Source organism: Terrapene carolina, unplaced genomic scaffold (genome assembly GCF_002925995.2).
Source record: "Terrapene carolina triunguis isolate 2854851 unplaced genomic scaffold, T_m_triunguis-2.0 Scaffold268, whole genome shotgun sequence".
NCBI classification, from domain to species: Eukaryota; Metazoa; Chordata; order Testudines; family Emydidae; genus Terrapene; species Terrapene triunguis.
The window spans coordinates 674,456-699,781 of NW_020664619.1; the positions used below are offsets into that span (position 1 = coordinate 674,456).

General features: G+C 49.4%; 1 protein-coding gene across 1 annotated transcript in view; it reads left to right on the top strand.

Annotated features, from left to right (window-relative positions):
• The window catches only part of SCRIB (scribble planar cell polarity protein), a 166,724-nt gene extending 144,204 nt beyond the window's left edge, over nucleotides 1-22,520 (top strand). The window contains exons 42-44 of the mRNA XM_026657694.2: nucleotides 448-522; nucleotides 9,965-10,016; nucleotides 20,393-22,520. Of these exons, the coding sequence (XP_026513479.1) occupies nucleotides 448-522; nucleotides 9,965-10,016; nucleotides 20,393-20,553 (288 nt within the window). The 3' untranslated portion in view covers nucleotides 20,554-22,520. The remainder of the gene's footprint in view (nucleotides 1-447; nucleotides 523-9,964; nucleotides 10,017-20,392) is intronic.
• Nucleotides 22,521-25,326: the final 2,806 nt, after the last annotated feature.

Sequence of the window (25,326 nt, forward strand, 5' to 3'; positions counted from 1 at the left end):
GCACAGAGAAGGGAAGAGGCTTGCCCCCAGTCACATAGTAGAACTAGGAATATATGGAGGTTTAAAATCCTGGCCCCAATGAATTCCATGGGAGTTGCCATTGATTTCAGTGGAACCTGGATTTTCCCCAGTTCAGTGCGTGATCCAGTGGACCACGCTGTATATGCCCAGGGTTTTAGGGCACTCCTGTCCTTTGCTGGCCCCAAGCCTCAGCGCATGAAGGATTATATCCCAGAGATGATTTGCTGCAATAGACGATTGTTCATGCGGGTCCTGGTGCCACCTTTCACAGACGAGAGGTGTCACCATCGCCTTTACCAAAACCATTCCTTCTGCCCTGGTCTCCTGGTAAGCCTTTCCACAGTGTGCTGCAACCCTCTGCTTGCTGCTGATCCCTCGCTCACTCTCTCTCTTTCTCTCTCTCTCTTCTCTTGCTGTCCCTTCCAGTCCATGTCTGAAAAGAAGTTTGACTACCGGGAATTTGCCGCTATTCCTTCTTCCAAACCTGTTTACGAAATTCAGGTATAAGCTGCATGCAGAATTCCTGTCTTCACGCAATTGCCAACTAAGCAATCAGAGTCTGATTCTGGTTGGCGTGCCCTCACCTGAAGCTGTGTTATGTGACTTAGAGGTCTAATAGAGGGTCCCTCAGGGTGGGGATGTGTACTGTGGGTGAAATGTCTTTGGAACATGGCAGAATCATGGTGTACATCACAGAAAGAGTGTGAATCTGGCTCCCCAGCCTGGATCCCATCCCACCTCCTGGGACATCTAGAGACCAGGTCATTAATTCATTGCTCTTAGCAATCATGCCAAAGGGTCTCTGTAGCTCCTTCTACGGGTGGAGCTGAGACAAACGGGGCTGCTGATGCAGTCTTCCTGAGTCCCCTGGGATTAAATGGAAGCCTGACTAGCTGACATGCTCGTGGCCTTCGGGCATCTTCAAGAAACTGAGCTGTATTCAACAGAACATGTCTCCCTCACTAGTGACCTTGAAGATCTCCCTTCTAAGTAAGAATAATTCATAAAGGACCATTGTGATGAGTGATGGCAAAGCTTCCCAGGAGTTTCTTCTCCAGCTGACTAGGAATGAAAAGTTCCTCTTGCCTAGTACAGAAGAAGCCTCACAATCTACTGGGTGTTTGTGCACAACTAGCCGTTGTTGCAGCTGCAACTTCCATGGAAAACCAGAGACTTTATGCCAAGCAGAACTCCCAATTTACCTTTCCACCCTATGTTCCCCAGACTCTTTAGCTGAGGCAGCTACGCTAATGCGAGATCTGGTACCATTCAGCCCCTGACAAAGAACCACAGAAACACAATTATTGAGACAGGAAACTAGTCCTCAGAGCCCTTTCCATGCAGGATGCAGTGGTGTGGCATGAGTAGTGACCTCTGTCTGAGCTGTAAGAGCAATTCATGAGTTACTCATTTTAGCAATTCGCTGATCCATTAGTTCAAGCTCTTTATTACAAGCAGTCAAATGGGATTGTGGAAAAATCAATCCAAATAACAAAGAGCTGGATTTTATTAAAACCTTGTGGATTTAAAGCATCCGTTGTTAGCACTGTTAAAATATCACCACACACCTCCCAGTGCTTTTAGAGTTACCAAACAGGGGACTTACAGGCAAAAACCTTGGTGCCAACATCTGACAAACTGTTTGAGTGAGAGACTATTTACCCTGACATAATTAACAAATAGCTAAGCACCAGGGAACTAGAACAGAAGAAATATTAGGACAAGAATTCCAAACAGTTATTCCATTGCAAGTAGGAGGAATATTAACTTCAAACCAGAATGTGGCTGACAACCTGCCAAGGAAATAGCTGAACCAGCAGCACCAATGTTACAAACCCTGAGGGTCAGTCCTATGCAAGGAACTTGCGACATCTCCACAAAGCCAGAGAGGACACTAGAGCTCTGCTTTCGGAGGACATCCAGAATGCTGCTCACAGAAGGAACACACCCCCAGCCAATCACAGACAGTGAAACATCAGGGACAGCAAACACAGGCTCCAGGTGGCAGATCCACCTCAGCAGCTGTACAGACCACTGCAGAGAAACTGAGCAGTGGCCATGTGGTCAGAGAGCCATTGGGCCGCAGAGATAACAGTTATGGACAGATATCTGTAGCAGAGAATAATCCTCTCATCCGTGCTGCGTTAGGTCATCTCCCCAGCCTCCAGCCTCGGAGTCTGGGTGTGTCATTAACAAGCTGTTTGTCTGGGGTGGCTGTTTTGGCTGAGATTAGGGTTAATTCACATTGATTTTCAAAAAGGAAGATGTAACAGTAGCCCCCAGGGGTATTACCTTTGTTACCCTGGCCCAGGATGGGGTGGGAGCCAGCAAATGAAGAGTAGTTTCCCAGCTCTCATTTATTACAGCGGTATTTAATCTGCTATCAGGAGGCAAAGATCTCAGGCCCAGGAGTCTCACCGTTCATCCCCCAGAGCTAGACTGGCATTAGCAGAGCTCAAGGTAGCTGCTAAGGGTTTGGTCTATACTGTTACTCAGGTTATCCCTTAGTTACAATTTTGGCCACTCTCAAATGGTTACTGCTGTGTAGTCTCTAAATGTCTTCATTTTGCACACAGACACAAATCATTTTCAGACACCTGGGCCAGATGAAGAGAGAGGGACAGAAACTTAAGTGCTGATGTTGGGAAATCACTGCTGATTCATAGAATCGAAGGACTGGAAGGGACCTCCGTAGGTCATCTAGTCCAGTCCCCGGCACTCATGGCAGGACTAAGTATTATCTAGACCATCCCTGACAGGTGTTTGTCCAACCTGCTCTTAAAAACCTCCAATGATGGAGATTCCACAACCTCCCTAGGCAATTTATTCCAGTGCTTAACCACCCTGACAGGAAGTTTTTCCTAATGTCCAACATAAACCGCCCTTGTTGCAATTTAAGCCCATTGCTTCTTGTCCTAGCCTCAGAGGTTAAGAAAAAAAAAATTTCTCCCTCTTCCTTGTAACCACCTTTTACACACTTGAAAACTGTTATCATGTCCCCTCTCAGTCGTCTCTTTTCCAGACTAAACAAACCTAATTTTTTCAATCTTCCCTCAGAGGTCATGTTTTCTAGACCTTTAATCAGTTTTGTTGCTCTTCTCTCGACTTTCTCCAGTTCGTACACATCTTCCCTGAAATGTGTCGCCCAAAACTGGATACAATACTCCAGTTAAGGCCTAATCAGTGCGGAGAAGAGCGGAAGAATTACTCCTCGTGTCTTGCTTACAACATTCCTGCTAACACATCTCAGAATGATGTTTGCTTTTTTTGCAACAGTGTTACACTGTTGAGTTATATTTAGCTTGTTATCCACTATGACAGACAGATCCCTTTCCACAGTACTCCTTCCTAGTCAGTCATTTCCCATTTTGTATGAGTGCAACTGATTGTTCTTCGACTGCTTGCTCATGTCGATTCCATTGTAGGTGTGCACGAACCCACATGCACGGCTGTTGGAGACTTTTGCCTTAGCGGTACCCTGGGGCCGGCTATGGAGCCCTCTGGAGTGCTGTGCTCATGGCGCAGTATATCAGGCACCGCTGGCCCTGCGCCCTCTTAGTTCCTTCTTACCGCCCATGGTGATCAGTCGGAGCGCTTCTGTCCCTTGCTTCGCAAGTAGTCAGCATTTTTCTTTGTCTGTTTAGCCTTGTGCTTCTCTGTAAATAGTTGTAAGTGTTTAGTTAGATAGTGTCCCAGCGGGGACTTTGCCCCCGATGGGGCATGTCCCGATCTCCAGGTTTCAAGCCCTGCTCGTCCTGTAGTGACCCGCATGAGAGTTGTTTGCAATGCCTCAGGGAAACCCATATAAAGGAGCGCTGTCGTATCTGTCAGAACTTTTGTCCACAGACTCAGAAGGAGCACGACATCCGCCCCAGGGTCCTCCTGATGCAGGCTGCCCTGCATCCAGCTTCGGAGCCAGCATGGCCCAAACTGGAACACAGTGCTTCAACTTCGGTGCATAGCGCACTTCCGGCACTGGAGTCCTCCCGGCACCGATCACCATCAGCGGTGCCCAAGAAGAAGCCTAAGAAGATGGCACCAGCCAAGCCTGACCAGGGGGCTCTGGGCAAAGGACCCTGTTCGGGCCTTACACCCACTCCAGACCTGTTGAAGGGTTCGGCCACGGGGGGTTCCTCCCCCAGAAAGGACCCGCCACCGACTCTGGGTAGTGGTGAAGGGCCTAAGCAAATGGGGCAACCGTCCCCCTCTGAGGACCCGGCACCAGGAGAGTCCACAGCGCCTCTGCCGTGTGCAGCAAAGGACCAGGCTAAGGCTCCCCTTGAGGGCAAGCCCACCGGAAAGGCCTCACACAAATGAGATGAGTGACACTGGGCTCCGGAGCCAAGACAGAGCCACAGGTCACCACGTTCTTGGTCTCCATGTCAGCCCAGGTCTCCGGCTAGTCGCTACGAGTCGCCGGCACTGCGCTCTTGATCTCTGTCGTCGCGCAGAGGTTCACCCAGGCATTGTCGATCACCCCAGTACCAGTCCTCGCCCCACCATCGGTCACCATCACTGAGACCTCGAGGGCGCTCCCCGACGCAACGCCGCTCCCCCTACCCCCGGCACCAGTCAGACCAGTCCAACCACCGGTCTCCGGCAGCAACCATTGCGCCGTCAGACTCAAGGCTCCACAGCCCTGCCCTGTTCGCCGCAGGGAGGCAACTTCGCAGGCTCGGAGGCACAGTTCAGTCCCTCGCCCAGACAGCATGAGTGGGCTCCTGAAGGTGCATCAGTGGCATTGGTGCCGACCTGGCACCAAAGCCAGTGGCCGTCCCAATGGCCGTATTGGAACACATGGGACGTTCCTGTCATGCCGGTGCCCCACTCCCGCCAGCCCTCGGTTGCCGCATCAGACAGACCACAGGCGGTGCCCCCAGCATCTGCGGCACCGGGCTCGGTGCAGGACGTCCCGGTAACCGCCTCGGGTGAGGAGCCAGTACAAACCCCAAGGCCACTCCCCCCCAAGGCCACACCACCTAGGCCTCCCGCCCCCCCCCTCTCCCAGCCATCCAGTCATCTTCCTCCTCCCCAGACAAAGCGGTAGCGGAACCTCCAGAGCTCGCCCACCAGAAGACTTCCGCCAGCATTAGGTTCTGCTCCACAAGGTGGCGGCTAAATTGTTCCTCAAAGTGGAGGAGATGGAGGAGCAGATGGACACGCTTTTTAACGTGCTCTCTGCGTCCGCCCCAACCCGGGTTGCGCTCCTGGTTCACAATGGGGTCCTGAATATCGCCAAGGCCATCTGGCAGACCCCGTCTTCCATCCCGCCCACCTCGAAAAGGGCGGAAACAAGTACTTTGCCCCCGCAAAGGGGTTCGAGTACTTATATACTTATCCGCCATCGGGTTCATTGGTTGTGTCGGTGGCCAATGAATGGGACAAACGGGGCCCACCAGTTCTACCCCTAAGAATAAAGAGGCGAAAAAACGACTTATTCAGCCGATTTATTCTACAGCTGGCCTCCAGTTTCGGGTGGCAAATCACCAGCCCCTCTTGAACCACTACAATTTTAACTTGTGGAGCTCTCTCCTCAAGTTCAAGGATTCCATGTCCCATGAAGCGGCCCAGGAATTTGCCACCCTGGTGAAGGAAGGGACCGTGGCAGCTCGGTCTTCTCTCCAGATGGCCCAGGACTCCGCCAATTCAGCTGCCCGAGTGGTCTCTTCAACGGTGGTGATGCGGCATAGTTCCTGGCTCCAGACCGCCGGCCTGTCCCAGGAGATGCAGGCCTCGATCCACGACCTTCCGTTTGACGGTGTTGGCCTGTTTTCTGATCAAACGGATGCATGTCTGCATGGCCTAAAGGACACAAAGGCGACCCTCCGTTCCCTGGGATGCACACGCCTCAGTCGTCTAGGCAGCCATTCCGGCCTCCCCCACCTCCTAGTCAGTGGCAGCCTCTGCAGGGGCCTACGAGGAACAGGGACATTTCAAGGAAGGTCGGTCTTCGCCCATCCCACGATGGCACGGTTTCTGAAAAGTCTGGAGTCCCTTTACCCACATGTCCGAGACCCGGTCCCTCCTTGGGACCTGAAACTTGTGCTATATAGGCTCACAGGGCCCCCCTTTGAGCTCCTGGCTTCCTGCTCCCTTCTCCTGTTATCCTGGAAGGTCTCCTTTTTGGTTGCTATAACTTCAGCCCGTAGGGTGTCCGAGATCAGGGTGCTCACGTCAGAACCCCTGTGTATGATCTTCTATAAGGACAAGGTCCAGCTGCATCTGCACCTGACCTTTCCACCCAAGGTCTTCTCCCAGTCCCACACGAGTCAGGACATATATCTTCCGGTTCTTTGCCCAAAGCCTAATGCGATGGATGAGGAGCGCAGGCTGCATATCTTGGACGTTAGGCAGGCTCTGGCCTTCTACATAGAGAGGACGAAGCCATTCTGTAAGTCTACGCAGCTGTTTGTTGCTGTTGTGGACCGGATGAAGGGTTGTCCAGTGTCTATCCAGAGGATCTCGTCCTGGATCACGGCTTGTATCCGCTACTGCTATGAACTGGCGAAGGTGCCCCCACCACCGATTGTGACGGCTCACTCCACTAGGGTGCAGCCTCATCGGCGGCCTTCCTCGCTCAGGTGCCGATCCAGGAAATTTGCCATGCCACAACCTGATCGTTCGTCCACATGTTTGCCTCACACTATGTGCTGATCCAGCAAGCTCAGGCTGATGCTGGTTTCAGCAGAGCAGTACTACAATCTGCAAGACTGAGGGAACTGGAATTGTTTAGTCTGCAGAAGAGAAGAATGAGGAGGGATTTGATAGCTGCTTTCAACTACCTGAAAGGGGGTTCCAAAGAGGATGGCTCTAGACTGTTCTCAGTGGTAGCAGATGACAGAACAAGGAGTAGTGGGGGAGGTTTAGGTTGGATATTAGGAAAAACTTTTTCACTAGGAGGGTGGTGAAGCACTGGAATGGGTTACCTAGGGAGGTGGTGGAATCTCCTTCCTTAGAGGTTTTTAAGGCCCGGCTTGATAAAGCCCTGGCTGGGATGATTTAGTTGGGAATTGGTCCTGCTTTGAGCAGTGGATTGGACTAGATACCTCCTGAGGTCCCTTCCAACCCTGATATTCTATGATTCTATGATAAGACTGTGAACTCCAAGCCCACCTCCTGCGATTCTGCTTGTGAGTCACCTACAGTGGAATCGACATGAGCAAGCACTCGAAGAAGAAAAAACGGTTATTCACCTTAGACTCATAGACTTTAAGGTCAGAAGGGACCATTATGATCGTCTAGTCTGACCTCCTGCACAATGCAGGCCACAGAATCTCACCCACCCACTCCTGTAACAAACCCCTGACCTATGTCTGAGTTATTGAAGTCCTCAAATCATGGTTTAAAGACTTAAAAGTGCAGAGAATCCTCCAGCAAGTGACCCGTGCCCCACACTGCAGAGGAAGGCGAAAAACCCCCAGGGCCTCTGCCAATCTGCCCTGGAGGAAAATTCCTTCCCGACCCCAAATATGGCGATCAGCTAAACCCTGAGCATGTGGACAAGACTCACCAGCCAGACACCCAGGAAAGAATTCTCTGTAGTAACTCAGATCCCACCCCATCTAACATCCCATCACAGGCCATTGGGCATATTTACTGCTAATAGTCAAAGATAGATTAATTGCCAAAATGAGGCTATCCCATCATACCTTTTTGTAACTGTTGTTCTTCGAGATGTGTTGCAAGGGCCGTCCCTAGAAGGGGCGTGGGACCCAGGGCAGAAGAGATGAATCCATCACTTCTGGGACTGACCCGTCACTTCTGGGACCGACCGCGCTTGGTGCCAGCCAATTGCACTGGCAGCCTGCGGGGCCCCCCAAAGCGCGGGACTTGAAGTGGTCACCCAGATTTGCCGTACCCAACGGAGGGCTCTGTGTGTTGCTCATGTCCATTCCATTACCCGCCCTCCTGCCCCTCCGTTGGAGTTGTCGGCAAGAAGGAACCAAGAGGGCGCAGGGCTGGTGGTGCCTGATATACCACGCCATGAGCAGGGCACTCCAGAGGACGCCACAGCCGGCTCTACGGCTACCACTAAGGCAAAAGTCTCCGACATGCACATGGGTGCACGCACACATACAATGGAATGGACGTAAGCAACACATCTTGAACAACAGTTACAAAAAGGTGAGTAACCGTTTTTTTCCTTCCTAAGCGGGGTACTTTGCATTACCTCCTTTTCTCCAGTTTGTCCAGATCATTTTGAATTTTAATCCTTATTAAACATTACTTTTTCCAAGCTCATGCTGAGGTGGCAATGCAAGCCAGGGGAGCATTCTTCCCTCAGGCTATCATGGAGCTGCCGCCACTGGGAGAGGACACAGCCACCGATTGGCCAAGCAGTCACCGGCCAGGAGATCTTCTGGAACTCTCACACAATAATGGCCATGAGTAATGCTTCCTACCACTTTTAAGTGGCTAGGAGGAGACCACATCACTTCTTGGCATTAATCACACAGGCCTGCCAGTCCGCTTGGATTACAGCATTGCTATTCACCTGCACTAGGAAGCATCAGTCCTGAGGATACTACACTGGGGTAACAGCTGCCGCCTCAGCAACACAGGGCACTTCAGGCCCATGCTCCACTCTCTGTTGGCTCCCGTAGAGCCCTGCAGCTAACCCAAGATCTCTGTCCTTGTTTCAAAGCACGAGCAGGTCTGGGTCTGGGATACCTGAGGCTCATCTCACTCTCCAGGACCTCCCCCATCCTCAGTGAGTCTGCTGCTCAGGCACAACGGGTGAAACTTGAGCGGGCAGGAGATGATGCTTCTTGGTGCTCACCCAGGACTGTAGAACTCCCTCCTGCAGAGCCTGGGAACGACCACAAACCCCTCGGTGTTTTCTAGTCCAAATGCAAAGTGCACTTGTCCCTCCCCTCCGAAACAACTGCCCAGAACACGTCAGTGACTAATCACAATAACGCCCCTGCTCACACGCTCTCCTCGGGGTGAGGGATGACGAGGTGCAGGAGGGGGAATCCGTATGTTAGTGTAACTCAGGCAGGCCATGGATCCCTAGCAATGGATGCAGTATATAGAGTTGAATAGCAAAGACTCCAGTGGAGCCATTGTCGTGGAGGAGAGAGCTCCTTTACTCACTGGAGGACTCTGAGTGTATTGCTCCAGAAAGCAATTTTCCCAGAGAGCTCAGAGATTCTGTATCCAGGACAAAGTGCTAGGTCCCTGTGCCTCCCCTTCTAGCAATGGGCCTCGTCCCTGGAGCACCTCGAGACTTATAGCCCTGAGCAAAATTAGTTTCTTTTTAACTGTTCTGAGTCTGACCCTGGCCTGAATCCCAAGGCAGGGGGCTGCCAAGAGGATCTCGTGCAGAGAATTCCATTTGCTGAAATGTGCTTCCGTTTACCGAGGCCTCTGAAACTAGCAGGAGCACTGGAGTTTCACAGTTGCCAGCTACCAACCCTTCCCCAGACTGGCTGCTGTATGCTGGGCTGTCTGTGCTTCCTGCCTCATCTAAGGGAAAGAGTTTACTGAACCAAAAGAGAATGGATTCTGCTGCTGAGGAAGTCAGTCTGACAGATGCTGCAGGCTGTGGGTGAGAGTCCAGGGCCTTCAGAGAGGTTGTGGATTCCCATTGCTCTTGCTGTCCTCCCCATCTTCTGTCCTCCTTACCTCTCCTGCCCTACCTATTTCTCTCACTCTCTCTTAATCCAACTAGGGCGGCAAGGGGATACCCTGCTGGGCACACTACCTTCCTCCCCTGAATCCAGCCTATGGGCAGTGCCCAAGCTGCCCAGCTCTGGCACTGAGCATTAACATGGGGTCATTTGCTCTTTCACTCAGAATCCTTTGCTTCAGCCCCTCTGCCACCAGAGCCTTGGCGAAAGGCTCTGTCTAGCAGTCAGCCACATCCCTGGTGCTGGGGCAGGCGACTGGGGAGAATGATTGGTGCCTGATGCTCACTGCCCTCTGCTCTTTTCTCTTCCAGTCACCCGAAGCAGTTGGCAATCTCAGATACGTGGATGACACAAATAGCACAGGTAAGTTACTGACCTAGCAATAGGGAGCCATACAGCCCCCACCTCCCCACATCAACCCTCCTAGCCACAGTACTGGGGAGTCCACAGAGCACTGACGAATCCAGTTTGTTCTGCTGCCTGAAGCAATCGCCTGTTTCTGTCCCATTCTAGACTGAACCCTCCAATCCAGCAGCACTGAATTGTGGGTAGGATTTTTCTGCATTGTGGCTGGATGATGACTGATTTGCTGGGAGTAGTGTGTAGTGAGCATGCCTCCGTTTGTTCCTGGCCTCTGTCCTGGGGCAAAGGGTGGGAGGGTCCGGCCTCCTGCAGCTGACGTTGGTGTGCGGTGTGCATGCCCCAGTGGGACTATCCTAGGTGGGAGTGGAGAGCCTGGCTGCCTGCAGCAGGGAATGGGAGGTATGTGGTGGGTTGCAGGGCTTGAAAGCATTTGAACACTTGAGAACCAGGGTTCTTCGAGTCTGTGTGCGTGTGCATGTACCACGTGCACATGGACTCAGAGTCTCTGGCCAGCATTGTCCAGCATGCACCCTGCATGGTTTTTTTCATTTCATTTTCACCAAAAAAAATTCTGTCTTCCTCACTTTTGCCTTTTTGGTGCCTCTCGCCAGTGGTGGACTCAGAGTATTAGAGCTTTAAGCCCTGTCCACCATGCGATGCACTTACTCCCCATGATTGAGCACAGTTGGTATCTCTTCAGTCTGGGTGACAGCCATGTCCCGGACCAGTGCTCGGTGGAGTGGCCCTTCTCCCCCAGGACTCATTTTTCCTGGGATAGCCAACTACAACACTTCCTCCTGATGTGATCCATTAGAGGAGCACTGGATTCCAAAGGAAGTCCCTCTGACTCAAAAAAGGCGCACTCTCCTCACAGGTCCCCTTCAGTCAGTGTCCTGTAATTAGGGATTCAACTCCTAAGGCCAGGTCTACATTGTCACTTACATCAGTATAACTTATGTCGCTCAGAGGTGTGAATAAGACGCCCCCCTGAGTGACGTAAGTTACACCGACCTAAGCACCAGTGTGGACAGCGCTACCTCTCCCAGAGATGGATTTATTATGCCAATGGGAGCTTCATCAGACATGCGACAGTGGCACAACTGCACTGGTGCAGCTGGACTGCTGTAGCGCCTCTAGCGTAGACTAGCCCTAAGACTCCCATGACTAAGTGCCCACAGCCCCCTCTGTTGACATTCGTCCATTCCTTAAGACAAGTTTGGCACCGGTAGGGAGCCTGGCACTGAAGCCTGGTACTACTTCCACCTCGAGGAAGGGCAGATTGGAGCTCCATTCCCGGGGAGACTCTTGGCACTGACCCTCCTACCCAGAACTGGATAGGACAAAGACCACAGAAGAGCCATAAGCACTGTCTATCCAAAATTGTCAGGCCTTAGGCTTAATCATGCTGAAAAGTCTAAAATAACTGAGTCCTTCAACTGCTCAGATCTAAGGAAAATGAAATCCACCCCAGCACTGAAGCCTGGTACCAATTAACTCTCCTTGTTGAAAGGTGTCAGTCCCAGAATTGGCACACAGAGTGGAGTCCTTGACAGTTCTGGCAGATGTAATCCACATGTTGAGCCCTCCATACCAACTGCAGTCCCAATATGTCAGGTGCCACAATACCTGATACTGTTACCAACAACCTCTCACCCTTGCTCAGAGAGCTCGACACCACCTGTGGAGCATGAGCAGTTCTTGTCTCCTGGCCATTCCTTTTTCCCTGAATTAAGCAGGGAACCATCACCAGTTCCTTTCCTGTTGGCTAGACCTACATCATCCTCCCATTCTCCACTCCCTGATCACAGAGAACCCCTCCTAAATATCTCCCTCTCGTTATACCTTCTTCTCCATGAGCTCTCTTAGTCTTCTCCATGAGCTCCATCTCCTCCATAATCTTAACCCTTCAGTTTCCACCTGGGCCTTATTGGGTGTTTTGGGATCCCCCTTCTAAGCCCTCTAGAACTTGTTCACCTTCCTGGTCTTCTTAAAAAAACCCAGATCTAATTCATTAACTAGGTCTGTCCCTTGTCTGCCCAGTGATATGGCTCTCCATAGAGAGCGAGAACCAGAACAGGAGGAGGATGAAGATAGAGAGCAAGACCGGGAAGAGGATATTACTCTGAGAGCCTCAAGAGCTTCCTAACCCTTTCCCTCCCATGTCTTCGAAAGGCGTTATCGTCACTGGACAAAGCAGTGACACACAGCCCAATTCCTGCCTCAGATGAGTTCCAGGCTAGGTCTGCTGTGAAGTATATCAGACTGATTAGATTTGTAGACTCATAGACTTTAAGGTCAGAGGGGACCATCATGATCATCTAGTCTGACCTCCTGCACATTGCAGGCCACAGAATCTCACCCACGCACTCCTGAAATAGACCCCTAACCTCTGGCTGAGTTACTGAAGGCCTCAAATCTGTGATTTAAAGACTTCCAAGTTACAGAGAATTCACCATTTACACTAGTTCAAACCTGCAAATGACCCATGCAGAGGAAGGCGTCTCAGTCAATCTGACCTGGGAGGAAATTCCTGACCCCAAATATGGTGATCAGTTAAACCTCGAGCAAGTGAGCAAGACCCACAGCCAGACACCTGGGAAAGGATTCTCTGTAATAACTCACAGCCCTCCCCAGCTAGTGTCCTGTCTCTGACCGTTGGAGATATTTGCTGCTAGCAGTCGCAGGTGGACTACATGCTATGATAGGCAGTCTCATCATACAACCCCCTCCATAAACGTATCAAGCTCAGTCTTGAAGCCAGTTAGGTTTTTGTTCCCATTGTTCCCCTTGGAAGGCTGTTCCAGAACTTCACTCCTCTGATGGTTAGAAACCTTCATCTAATTTCAAGCCTAAACTTGTTGATGGCCAGTTTATATCCATTTGTTCTTATGTCCACGTTGGCACTTAACTTACATAGCTCCTCTCCCTCCTTGATATTTATCTCTCTGATAAATTTATGGAGAGCAACCATATCTCCCCTCAGCCTTCTTTTGGTTAGGCTAAACAGGTCAAGCTCTTTGAGTCTCCTCTCATAAGGCATGTTTTCCATTCTTCAGATCATCCTAGTGGCCCTTCTCTGCACCTGCACCTGTTCCAGTTTTAATTTATCTTTCTTAAACATGGGAGACCAGAATTCACACAGTATTCCAGATGAGGTCTCACCAGTGCCTTGTATAATGGTACTAACACTTCCCCGTCTCTACTGGAAATACCTCAGCTGATGCATCCTAGGACTGCATTAGCCTTTTTCACAGCTGCATCACATTGCTGGTTCATAGTCATTCTGTGATCAACTAAAACACCCAGATTTTTCTTCTCCTCTGTCACTTCCAACTGATACGGCCCCAGTTTATAGCAAAAATTCTTGTTGTTAGTCCCTAAATGCATGACCTTGCACTTTGCACTATTAAATTTCATCCCATTTCTATTACTCCAGTTTACAAGGTCATCCAGATCATCTTGTATGATGTTGAGCTACCCATTATATAGGAGAAAGCTCACAAACTTTTCAATATTCTCCATCTGACTTTTCCATGCAATTGGCAATGCTAATCCATAAAGGGACATTAATCATTCACTCATAGATTCACAGAGCCTTTGAAAGACCTTTGGAAGAGTCTAGCCTCCTCAGTTCTCTCAAATATTGTAGCTATGAAGAGGTATCAAATCCCTCGGAAAGGATTTAAGAATTTCTACTCCCATCCATGCCCATGGTCCTTAGTGAGTTCGGTAGTTGAAGAAAAATCCAAATAGGCTGAAAAATTCAGTCATTTCCAAAGATAAGGACCCCAAGAGACGTAACCTCTTAGGCAGGACCTCTTTGGCTTCTCTCCAGCTAAGGATAGACAATTCTTCTCCATCCATCAACTCAGCAGCAACAATGGGTCTGAGTGAAATCTTTCCACCACTTTTGGTCTTGTACCATCTCCACAGCTTTGTTCATCTTTAAACCTTTTTGTTCCATGTCATTCTTCACCAAGTCTATCCAATGCATCTGCGGTCTTCTTCTATTTCTAGTTCCTTGCACTCTGGTATGTATCACCAATTCTGGTATCCTTTCTGGGTCCCTTCTCGACATATGTCCAAATCACAATAGTCATCGTTCTTGAATCTTCTGTAACAGCCTTATTTCTTGCCCTAGCCATTTTCTTATCACTCCATTTTTTATTTTCTGCAGTCTTGACACTCTCAGTTATTACCCTCAGCCTGTTAATCTCTGCAGTCAATATCTTACATTCATTGGCTTTCCTGCCACTCCAACATTCCCACCCCTACAGTAGTATCGACATGACAGTTGTCTTATATATACTATTTTCATTTTTATCTAAATGTCTTTAAGTCTTCCTGGTCTTGCAGTTTTCTGAATGCAGTATAGCTAATCCAGTTCTTCTTTTTATGTCATCTTCACAATTCCTATTCTTCTATACTAGTCCTCCAAGCTACACTCATTTTTCTACTTGTTCCAGCTGGCTCCAATTTTGATCTTTACCTCTTCCTCTAGTCTTCCAACTACCATAATTTTTGTCTTCTCTGTGCTGATCTTCAGTCTGAATTTTCTGCTTTCCTGGTTTACCTTGTCAGTTATTCTCCATAAATCCACCTTTGTCAATGCTAGGAGGCTGAAAACTAAGATCTATGATGTTGACAAATGGGAAGAGCCAGAACTCAGAAAAAGAATATTGTGCAGAAAACCATCACTCTGTGACACATTTCAGGGTTACCCAAGGTGTCTGGAGTGACCACAAGCTTACAGAGTGAGAGAGACTCATCTGTGCACACCCAGGGAAATCCTCTCTAAACTTTTTCACAGACTCAGCCATCAATGCTCCTTCTGCTTCAGGGCCACACTCCCAGGAATCTTTGATAAGATCCAGAGGGCCCCTGACTTTTCTCCCATAAAGGAGGTCAAGTGGGATGAACCCCATGACTGTTGGGGCACCTCCTGGTGAGACCATAACAAATAGGGCAACATTACATCCAAGTCACTTGCCCTCCTGTTCTCATACATTTTTAACATAGACTTTAAGGTCCCATGACTAAACAGTTTTTGGGTGATATGGGGCAGATCTCAATTGTTTTGCCCCACACATCCTCCATTACTCTCAAAATAGGTGGGACATGAAATTTGAACCAAGATCTGATAAGATCTCTTTTGGAAAGCTCACCCTGCTAAATATGGTAAACAGTGCATCTGCAACTGCTCCAGTTTCCACGTTTGACAGAGCGACCACTTCCAGATATCTGGCAGCAAAATCCACCACTAATATAAATCTTTTCCCCTTTTGGCATGGCCTGGATAATGGCCTTATGAGATTCAGGGTGACCTTATAAAACCCTTCTTTAATCACTGATAAAGGATGCGGTGGAGCTGTATAGAGACCTGTGGCCTTTTCCCGCTTTTGACGTAAGTCGCAAGTTTTGTAGTACTCCTTTACTTGATTCTGGATATTTGGCCAGTAAAAGTTTTTTCTTAGCCTCTCATAACTCTTTGTTCCTAGGTAATTGGCAAACTGGCATTGGTAGGCTAGCAGCAGTAGCTCCACATGATGCTTTGTGAGTACTATTAGCTCTCTGTAGGGTGGCATCTATTTTTCCCCACTGGGGCTTCCCTGTATATTCTGCCCTCCTCCCTAAACCTTCCCCTGCTCTCTTTATCTTGGGCACTATTAGAATGTTTTCCCAATGAGTTGTCTGCACTTGATTCAGCAGCAAACTCCCCTTAGCTTTTGCTTGCACTGAGGGCTGACTCCTTGGCCCCCTCCCCTGTGGACATATCATCACTCTCTGCTGCTAAATGTGCAGAGGTCTCCCCTCCCCCTTTAGCTGCCTCCCCCTCTGCAGGATTTACATTTGGAAACCCAGGAACATCCTCTCTCTTGCTCTGGGTCACAATATTAACTGCCCTATGCAGTGAAATAATATAATTCCCCACCAATACATCCCCAGGTATATTATGGAGAACACCCACCTTCAACCTTCCTACTCTAGTTCACTATGAACCAAAGGCACGCTGAATTCAGATTTCCCCCGGCAAGGAGCGTTATCCTTTCCCTGGGAGCATATCAGATTCCTTAATCATATCCTTCCTGACCAGTGTGATCTGGGCTCCTGTGTCTTTACACACTTGGCACATCCTGCATCTTTAATAAACTCTTTGTCCATCTCCAGGAGGTCAGAAGGGACAAAATTAACTGGGAGCTCCTCAGATATTCCGGGGTTTCAGAGCAAGAGTAGTCTTATTAACCTGGGCAGTTTGGAGTTGGTGTCTGGATTCAACATACATATTTGCTCCATTATTTTTCCAGGTGCTGAAGTTAAGCTGGCTGGTCTGTAATTCCCTGAGTTGTCGTTATTCCCCTTTTTATAGATAGGTTCTATATTTGCCCTTCTCCGCTTCTCTGGGATCTTTCCCATCCTCTATGAGTTCTCAGAGAGAATCGTAACCCTAGTCACTAATGGCTCAGAGACCTCTTCAGCCAGTTCCTTAAGTATTCTAGGCTGTATTTTGTCAGGTTCTGCCAACTTGAAGACATCTGACCTGATCCTACCCCATTTACACTGATGTTCACTATGTTAATCCTCCAATCACTGCTAATCTTTTTGGTTACAACTGAAACAAAGAAGGCATCTAACACTTTGACTATTGCTGCGTTTTCTATCATCATCTTTCCCTCCTCAGTGGGTAATGGGCCTACCCTGTCCTTGGTCTTCCTCTTGCTTCTAATGTATTTGTAAAACATTTTCCTGTTACCTTTTATCTTCCTAGCTAGTTTAAGCTCATTTTGTGCCCTGGCCTTTCTGATTTTGTCCTTACATGCTTGTGTTGGTTTTTTAATATTCATCCTTTGTAATTTGACCTACTTTCCACTTGTTGTATGACTTGTTTATAAGTTTCAGGTCACTGAAGACCTCTTGATCTTTTACCATACTTCCTATCTTTCCTTTGCATTGGGATAGTTTTCTCTTGTGCCCTTAATAATGTCTCTTTAAAAAAATACCTACTTTCCTGAACTCTTTTTTCCCTTAGATTTGTTTCCCACAGGATCTTACCTACCAATTCTCTGAGTTTGCTAAAGTCTTCCTTCTTGCAGTCCATTGTCCATAGAATCATAGAAGATTGGAGTTGGACAAGACCTCAGGAGGTCATCTAGTCCAACCCCCTGCTCAAAGCAGGACCAATTCCCAACTAAATCATCCTAGCCAGGGTTTTGTCAATCTGGGCCTTAAAAACCTCTAAGGATGGAGATTTCACCACCTCCCTAGGTAACCCATTCCAGTGCTTTACCACCCTCCTAGTGAAATAGTGTTTCCTAATATCCAACCTAGACCTCCCCCACTGCAACTTGAGACCATTGCTCCTTGTTCTGTCATCTGCCACCACTGAGAACAGCCTAGCTCCATCCTCTTTGGAACCTCCCTTCAGGTAGTTGAAGGCTGCTATCAAATCCCCCCTCACTCTTCTCTTCTGCAGACTAAATAAGCCCAGTTCCCTCAGCCTCTCCTCATAAGTCATGTGCCCCAGACCCCTAATCATTTTTGTTGCCCTCTGCTGGACTCTTTCCAATTTTTCCACATCCTTCTTGTAGTGTGGGGCCCAAAACTGGACACAGTACTCCAGGTGAGGCCTCACCAATGTTGAATAGAGGGGAATGATCACATCCCTCGATCTGCTGGCAATGCCCCTACTTATACAGCCCAAAATGCCGTTAGCCTTCTTGGCAAGAAGGGCACACTGCTGACTCATATCCAGCTTCTCGTCCACTGTAACCCCTAGGTCCTTTTCTGCAGAACTGCTGCCTAGCCAGTTGGTCCCCAGCCTGTAGCAGTGCATGGGATTCTTCTGTCCTAAGTGCAGGACTCTGCACTTGCCCTTGTTGAAGCTCATCAGATTTCTTTTGGCCCAATCCTCTAATTTGTCTAGATCACTCTGGACTCTATTCCTACCCTCCAGCATATCTACCTCTCCCCCTAGCTTAGTGTCATCTGTGAACTTGCTGAGGGTGCAATCCATCCCATCATCCAATCATTAATGAAGATATTGAACAAAACCGGCCCCAGGACCCACCCCTTGGGGCATTCCGCTTGATACTGGCTGCCAACTAGACATGGAACTGTTGATCACTACCCGTTGAGCCCAACAATATAGCCTGCTTTCTATCCACCTTATAGTCCATTCATCCAATCCATACTCTTTTAACTTGCTGGCAAGAATACTGTGGGAGACTGTATCAAAAGCTTTGCTAAAGTCAAGATATATCATGTCCACCACTTTCCCTATATTCACAGAGCCAGTTATCTCATAGAAGGCAATCAGGTTGGTCAAGCATGACTTGCCCTTGGTGAATCCATGTTGACTGTTCCTGATCACTGTCCTCTCCTCCAAGTGCTTCAAAAAGGATTCCTTGAGGACGTTCTTCATGATTTTCCCAGGGACTGAGGTGAAGCTGACCAGTCTGTAGTTCCCCAGATTCTCCGTCTTCCCTTTATTAAAGATAGGCACTCTGTTTGCCTTTTTCCAATCATCTGGGATCTCTCCCGATCACCACAAGTTTTCAAAGATCATGGCCAATGTTTCTGCAATCACATCAGCCAACTCCCTCAGCACCCTCAGATGCATTAGATCCGGCCCCATGGACTTGTGCATGTCCAGCTTTTTTAAATAGTCCTTAACCTGTTCTTTCACCACTGAGGGCTGCTCACCTCCTCCCCATACTGTGCTGCCCAGTGCAGCAGTCTGGGAGCTGACCTTGTCTGTGAAGACTGAGGCAAAGTAGCAGCCTCTTCCAACCCTAATCTTCTATGATTCTTCCTAGCAATCCTTCTTCCTGGAACAATATCCCATCGTCGAAGAATCCAAAGCCCCCTCTCCAACACCACCTGCGTAACCACACATTTACTTCCACAATTCAATGTTCCCTACCTGGGCCTTTTCCTTCAACAGGGAGGATGGATGAGAACACGACTTGTGCCTCCAACTCCTTTATCCTTCCCAGAGCCACGTAGTCTGTAGTGAGCCGCTCAAGGTCATTCTTGGCAGTATCATTGGTGCCCATGTGGGAAGGGGTAGCAGTTCGAGGGCTTGATCAGTCTCAGCAGACAGTCTGTCACATCCTGAATTCTAGCTCCCTCCTACCATTCCTTAGAATCATGAACTCTGTCATATCATGATCACTTTTACTCAAACAGCCTTCCACCTTCGAATTCTCAACCAGTTCTTCCCTATTTGCCAGAATCAAATCCAGAACAGCCTCTCCCCTAATCGCTTTCTCCACCTTCGGTAATATAAAGTTGTCTCCATTGCATTCCAAGAATTTGGTGGATAATTGGTGCCCTGCTGTGTTATTTTCCCAACAACTGTCTGGGTAGCTGAAGTCCCCCAAAAGCTCTATGATTTTGTTAGTTATTCGAAACTAAGAGCTCTCAGTCTGGGGAATCTTCCCCAGGGAAGGCGTGGGAATCCCATCCTGGAGCATTTAAAACTATGTGGGACAGTGCCCTGATTATAGAGAACATGCAGCTACATCCTACAGTGCTAGGGACATTACAGCTCAAACAGTGCTGCACTGGTGTGGGAGAAGCACTAGGCATGACCCACGAGGGCCTGCACCGAGGTAACGTGGTGACAAATATCTCAGAGCTAGTTACTGATCTGTAAGTCCAGTCCAGTGATGGTGACACCTGCTGCTCTCCCAAACCCTTCTGCCCTTGGTCACGGCAGAAGGGGTCGTAGCAGCAGGTGGAAATGAAATGACTTTTCTTTGGCATCCAATTAATTTGTTCTGGTTTGACTGGAGGGCGGGAATGAGTCTGGGAGACCACAGGGCATAGCTAGCTGTGAGGTTTCAGGGGGGGAAAGTAATGCTTATTCAGGACAAAATAAAAGAATTGAAATTTTTCATGGGACAGAAATTCAGAAAAATTCCATTTCAAGAGAACCAAAATGGGAATTTTTTTTTCAGTTTACCAACTGCTTGCCTGGAAGGGTCTTAGAGAGACAAGGCGGGGGAGGTAATGTTTTTTATTGGACCAACTTGTGTTGGTGAGAGAAACAAGCTGTCAAGCTTACACAGAGCTCTTCTGCAGGTACTCAGAGTGTCACAGCTAGATATAAGGTGGAGCAGCTTGTTTAGCACAAGTCATTATTTCAAGGGACTGTTCAAGGTGAAGTGGCCTGTTAACACCCCTCCAGTCATAGGGAGGAAAGGAAGGGAAGGAGCGAGGGAAGGGGGTTGTTAGTGGGTTATAGATTGTCATACTAAACCATAAATCCAGTGTCTCTGTTCACAAAGTGATTGCTCTGTATCTCAGAGGCATGCTGCTCTGTGGGAAATACTGTCTGTCTCCTGCCTGATTCCTGTCTGTCTGTCTCTGCTCAGTTCCCCAGGAGCAGGGTGGGCCAGCAGAGGAAGAGGAGCTGTTAGTAACTCACGATTCCTCAACACCCACCACATCAGCACTTGAAGAAATGGCTCTGTACAGCAGCAAGCGCAAACTCCGACACAGCCGTCGCAGTCTGGAGGCTGCTGTCCCCACATAGAGGGCAACAGGACAGCCCAGCACAGGGCTCTTCACCTTCCTGCACTCCACAGACAGCACTGGACTGGGTCCCACAGCTGCCTCCTTGGCATTGGCTGGGAACTGCGCACCCAGGAGGCGTTGTGGTTAACTAACTTCCTTTAGGCTGTGAACCTCCTTTTTCTCTCACTACCCACAGTGCACTGGGGCATGTGCTGAACAAAACAGGACAGTGCTGGACTTGTAGATGTCTGACGGGGGGGGGCAGGGCAGTGGGCAGCAGCAGTTTGTTAGTCTGTAAATAGTATGTGTGTGTGTGTGTGTGTGTGCGCATGTGTGGGTGTGTGACGCTGCACCTGTTATTCCCTCCACTTGGGTTTTTCAGTGGCTACTATGGGGGCTTTGTTCTGATATGACTTAGCGGAAGGGCCAGCCCTTTACTCCCTTCTAAATCCCACTGATTTGTCAAAAGCCAGCTCCCCCGCAACCATGGAGTGTCATGTCCGTGCAGAGGCAGGGATCTGTGACATCTCTAGAATGCATTGTCCCCATTCCACTCCACCACCAGGCCAACAATCATCTGGCTTGGTGTGACGCTGTTCCTCTGGCAACAGCTCTGCCCCCCAGATGCACATGTAATTCCTGTAGCATAGGCTGTGGTCCATTCTAGGCAAACACACTACATGGGGAGGGGGACATGTGGGGAACAGGTGCTGACTGTCCTGTGTGAGAGTAGCATACATGAGCTGGATGAACTAGAGCAGATGGGAGTGCAAGGCTATAGCAGTGTGTGCATGTGACAGCAGTAGGGACAGACTAGTTGGGGATTAGAATGTGGTGACACAGCAGTAGGCGGTACAAATAAGGAGACAGTGGGGGTAAGGTTATAGTATGGGGTGCAGGGAGTAAGGTGGGATATGGATTGGCTGGGGTCAGGGTGCAGGATGATGATGGTACACAGAGAGTGATGGTGGTGGCAGCAGAAGGTGGTGGCTCTCTCTGTGTTGCCCATGACCACTGAAGTAAAATGTGAGTTTTGAGGGAGGTTGGAGCACAGACAAAGTGAGCACCATGCAGGGAGATAACGGATAACGAGATATGCCGCGCACTAACTACACATCCTACGGTCTCTCTCTGACAACTTGGTGGCGTCCTGACGCTTTACCTACAGATTAGGGCAGACGAGATTCTTTACACATGCACCAAGGACGTTATTGCTGGCTTCCTACCTGGAACAAAGGCTCTGTCAGCCTCAGTACCAAGTGAACCCAAGGATCTGGGCCAGTGACTAGGGGCCTGTGTCTACCAGTGAAATTAGTGTTTCTCTTGTTCTTACTGCCCTCCGCGAGTTAAGCAGCCCTTATCCACACACGCCCCAAATCAAAGCAAGGCATCTGAGCTTGGTCTTGGCAATGGTCTGAGTGATCTTTCCACTCCCTCTAACAAATCGGTGCTCTCTTACTTGCTGATGCCGCCAGCAGTAAGCCCAGAGTTGGCCCTTAATCCTCCCAGTGCCAGGATGTGACTAGGGAGTGGAGGGCACTTCTGCTTGTACATTTACTAAATGACTGGATGCGGTTTCTTTTAGTTGAGAATCTCCTCTCTTCACACCAAATCACATGGCTCATTTTAACTGAATTGATGTTTAATTTTACAGGGCTTGGACAGGGGGAAATCCAATAATCTATCAAACTGCAGCCACGGCTGCTGCCATCATCAGCAATTTGAGCTTTTCCTTTTTAAACCTCATTTTAGTATTTGCTTTTTAACAAAAGCAATTTCTGGAAACAATCATGAATTGGTTTTGGTGACTAACTTGTGATTTTCCTTTCCCTTTGCGGTACCTGGGTGCCAGGCTCTGATCTCTCTCCTCTCCTGAGAGATGCAGAGGAAAAATTAGCTCATCAAGACTGTAACTAGTGAAATTTGTACAACCAAAGAAATCTATTTTGTGGTTCAAGGAGAATAAAGTTTACTTTACATTTTAGAGCCTGTGTCTGTCTGTGGATGAAGCTCTTTCCTCAGGCCAGTGAGCAGCAGAAGAAGGGCTTCTCTCTATTCACTGCTTCTACTTTCAAATCTAGAGAAAGCCAAGTCTTCCAGCATCTCTGCCTCAATGTCCATCACATCTGCCCTGCTATGGTCTCTCCCATCTTGAGACTTCTTTCAGAGATTTCATGGCTAGTCAGCGAATGGCCCCAAACTAATTCCCAGAGCATATTTTTTAGAAAAACATCCAGTCTTGATTTAAAAATTGCCCGAGATGGAGTGGTCACCACAACAACTGGCTAAATTGTTCCAGTGGTTAATTATGCTCATTGTTAGAAAATTACGCCTTATTTCCAGCCTGAATTTGTCTAGCTTTAACAGCCACCCATTGGATCATATTATACCTTTCTCTGCCAGACTGAAGAGCCCATTATTGAATACTTGTTCCCCATGTACATATTTGTAGACCAAATCAAATTATCTTTTAACTGTTCTTTGTTAAACTACATAGATTGAGCTCCTTGCGTCTCTTATACTCCTTGAACTCCTTCCTGTCCCCCCATCACACATCAAGTTGTGCATGTCACCTGCCAATGTAATCACGTTTCACGCTCTCACACACACACACACACACACGCACGCTCTAGAGGGCAGGCTCTCATAGCTGGGGAACCCAGGCTTTCGTGAAGCAACCTGCACAGCAAGGCATCTAGTGGCTACCACAAAAGAATCCTAGCAGTGATAGGGCCCAGATGGCCCATAACTCAGCCCTTCCCTACCCTGGGGTGATGCAGTGTAAGAACAATCCCACCAACTGCCCCCCAGTAAGTATGTTCACATTTGCTTCAGGTGGCTACTTGTCATCTTGATGTCAGCATGGCCACTTTTCAGCAGGCTATAGGGGACATGCTGCCACTACAGGACAGTTGCCTGCTGGGTGCTAGAAGAACTAGGTTCAAGAAAGAAAACTTGGGCAAGCAGCGATGACTAAGTGTGTATGAAAAACAAACAAACCACCATTTCAAGGGTTAGTCCTCCACTATCCATGCCATGGTGCCACAAATCCACCCTGATGCTTGCCACTTGACCTATGGGCATTTGGACTGCATCACATTGGGGACAGGCTGGCTGCATCCCTCCTTGAAACACCCTGCACCCATGCTCAGACAAGGCTATAAAACTAAGGAGCTTTTTATATCAATAATGCAGTCACCTCTATTTTGGGTCTGTAAAACGCCAGTCAGTACCAGATCTGTGCCAGGTTGGCTGCTGGTTCGGCTCATCTGGGCTCAAGCTCATATCCCACTTCCTGCATTCAGTGAGCAAAGCCATGCTTCCACAGAGAGTGCACGCTACCATCCCTCTAGTGCTAGCAGTGGTTTAGCTGCCCTCATATAAATGAGGCCTTGACAGCTTTTGGGCCTTTTAACAATGCCAATTAAATCTGCCTACAGCAAGTGCTGGACGCATCTGGAGCCTTGGCTACACTGCAGCTGCCATAGCCAAACTGCAGCTCTTAAGAGCCAGACTTTTGATTAAAGGGCCTGAGCATGGATAAGGCCTAAGGGCAACCAAGATGCATACACCGAGTCCCTGATAGTGACAATGGGTGCAGCCAGGCACAGGTCAATGCACTGTTTATTAGACTTGTGTGTGCTAGGCCCTGTTAGCGACACCATTAAGACCTGGGTGACGGGTAAAGGTAGGCCGACTCGCTGTTACACTATGCTGGCAGGAAAACAACAGGCTCAATGGGTCTAATGGAAATGGCGCCAAGGTGCAGCCTCCTTCAGCAATTGCACTAAAGCGGTAGTAGAAAAGAAAAAAAACAGGCTACACTAAGTCCAGTGGGGGCAGGGCCGGCTCTGGCTTTTTTGCCGCCCCAAGCAAAAAAGCCTCCGGCCGCCTCCCCCCCGCCCCCAACGTGGGGGGAGGGTGGTCGGAGCCCTGGGGGGAGGGCGGTGAGCCCCGGCCGGGACTCTGCTCTCCCCGGCGGCGAGCCTGGCCATGGCCCCGCTCTCCCCTGCGGCCAGAGCCGGAGCGCTGCGCCGCCCCCCTCCAGGTGCCGCCCCAAGCACAAGCCTGGTGGGCTGGTGCCTGGAGCCGGCCCTGAGTGGGGGGGCGGGGGGGCAGGATCATACACAGAAAGGAGATGACTGCAGGGGTCAGGCAGAGGCACTTTTCTTTCATAGTTCCTGCCTGCTGCTGAGGTATCACAGCTCAAAGGGCAGTCAGTGGCAGCTCCAGGCACCAGCGCTCCAAGCGCGTGCCTGGGGCAGCAAGCCGCGGGGGGGGGGGCGGGGGGGGAGGGGCGGCCTGCCGGTCCCTGCGAAGGCAGCCATCAGGCAGCCTTCGGGGGCATGCTTGCAGGAGGGCCGCTGGTCCCGCGGCTTCGGTGGCAATTCGGCGGTGGGTACGCCAAAGCCGCGGGCACGGCGGACCTCCCACCGGCATGCCGCCGAAGGCAGCCTGCCTGCCGTGCTTGGGGATGGCAAAAAAACTAGAGCCGCCCCTGAGGGCAGGGACTGCAAGAAACGGCCTCATCGTCCTACTCGCTGTCTGAAAGAAAATGAACATCTCACTGAAGGTGACTCACTGTCTGGGGAGACAAGCTGAGCCTGCAAAGGGGGGCCTTGAGTCATAAATGTATAGCCTTGCCCAGAGTGCTGCTGAACATAATTGCAGCCTGCAGTCTTAGCTGTTGGAAGGGTGAGTTCAGCTCAGCTATTTGGCACCTCCCTATCTGCCCTATTATGATCCCTGCACTTTGTGGCCTTCCCTTCAGAAACGCAGAAAGCCAACCCCC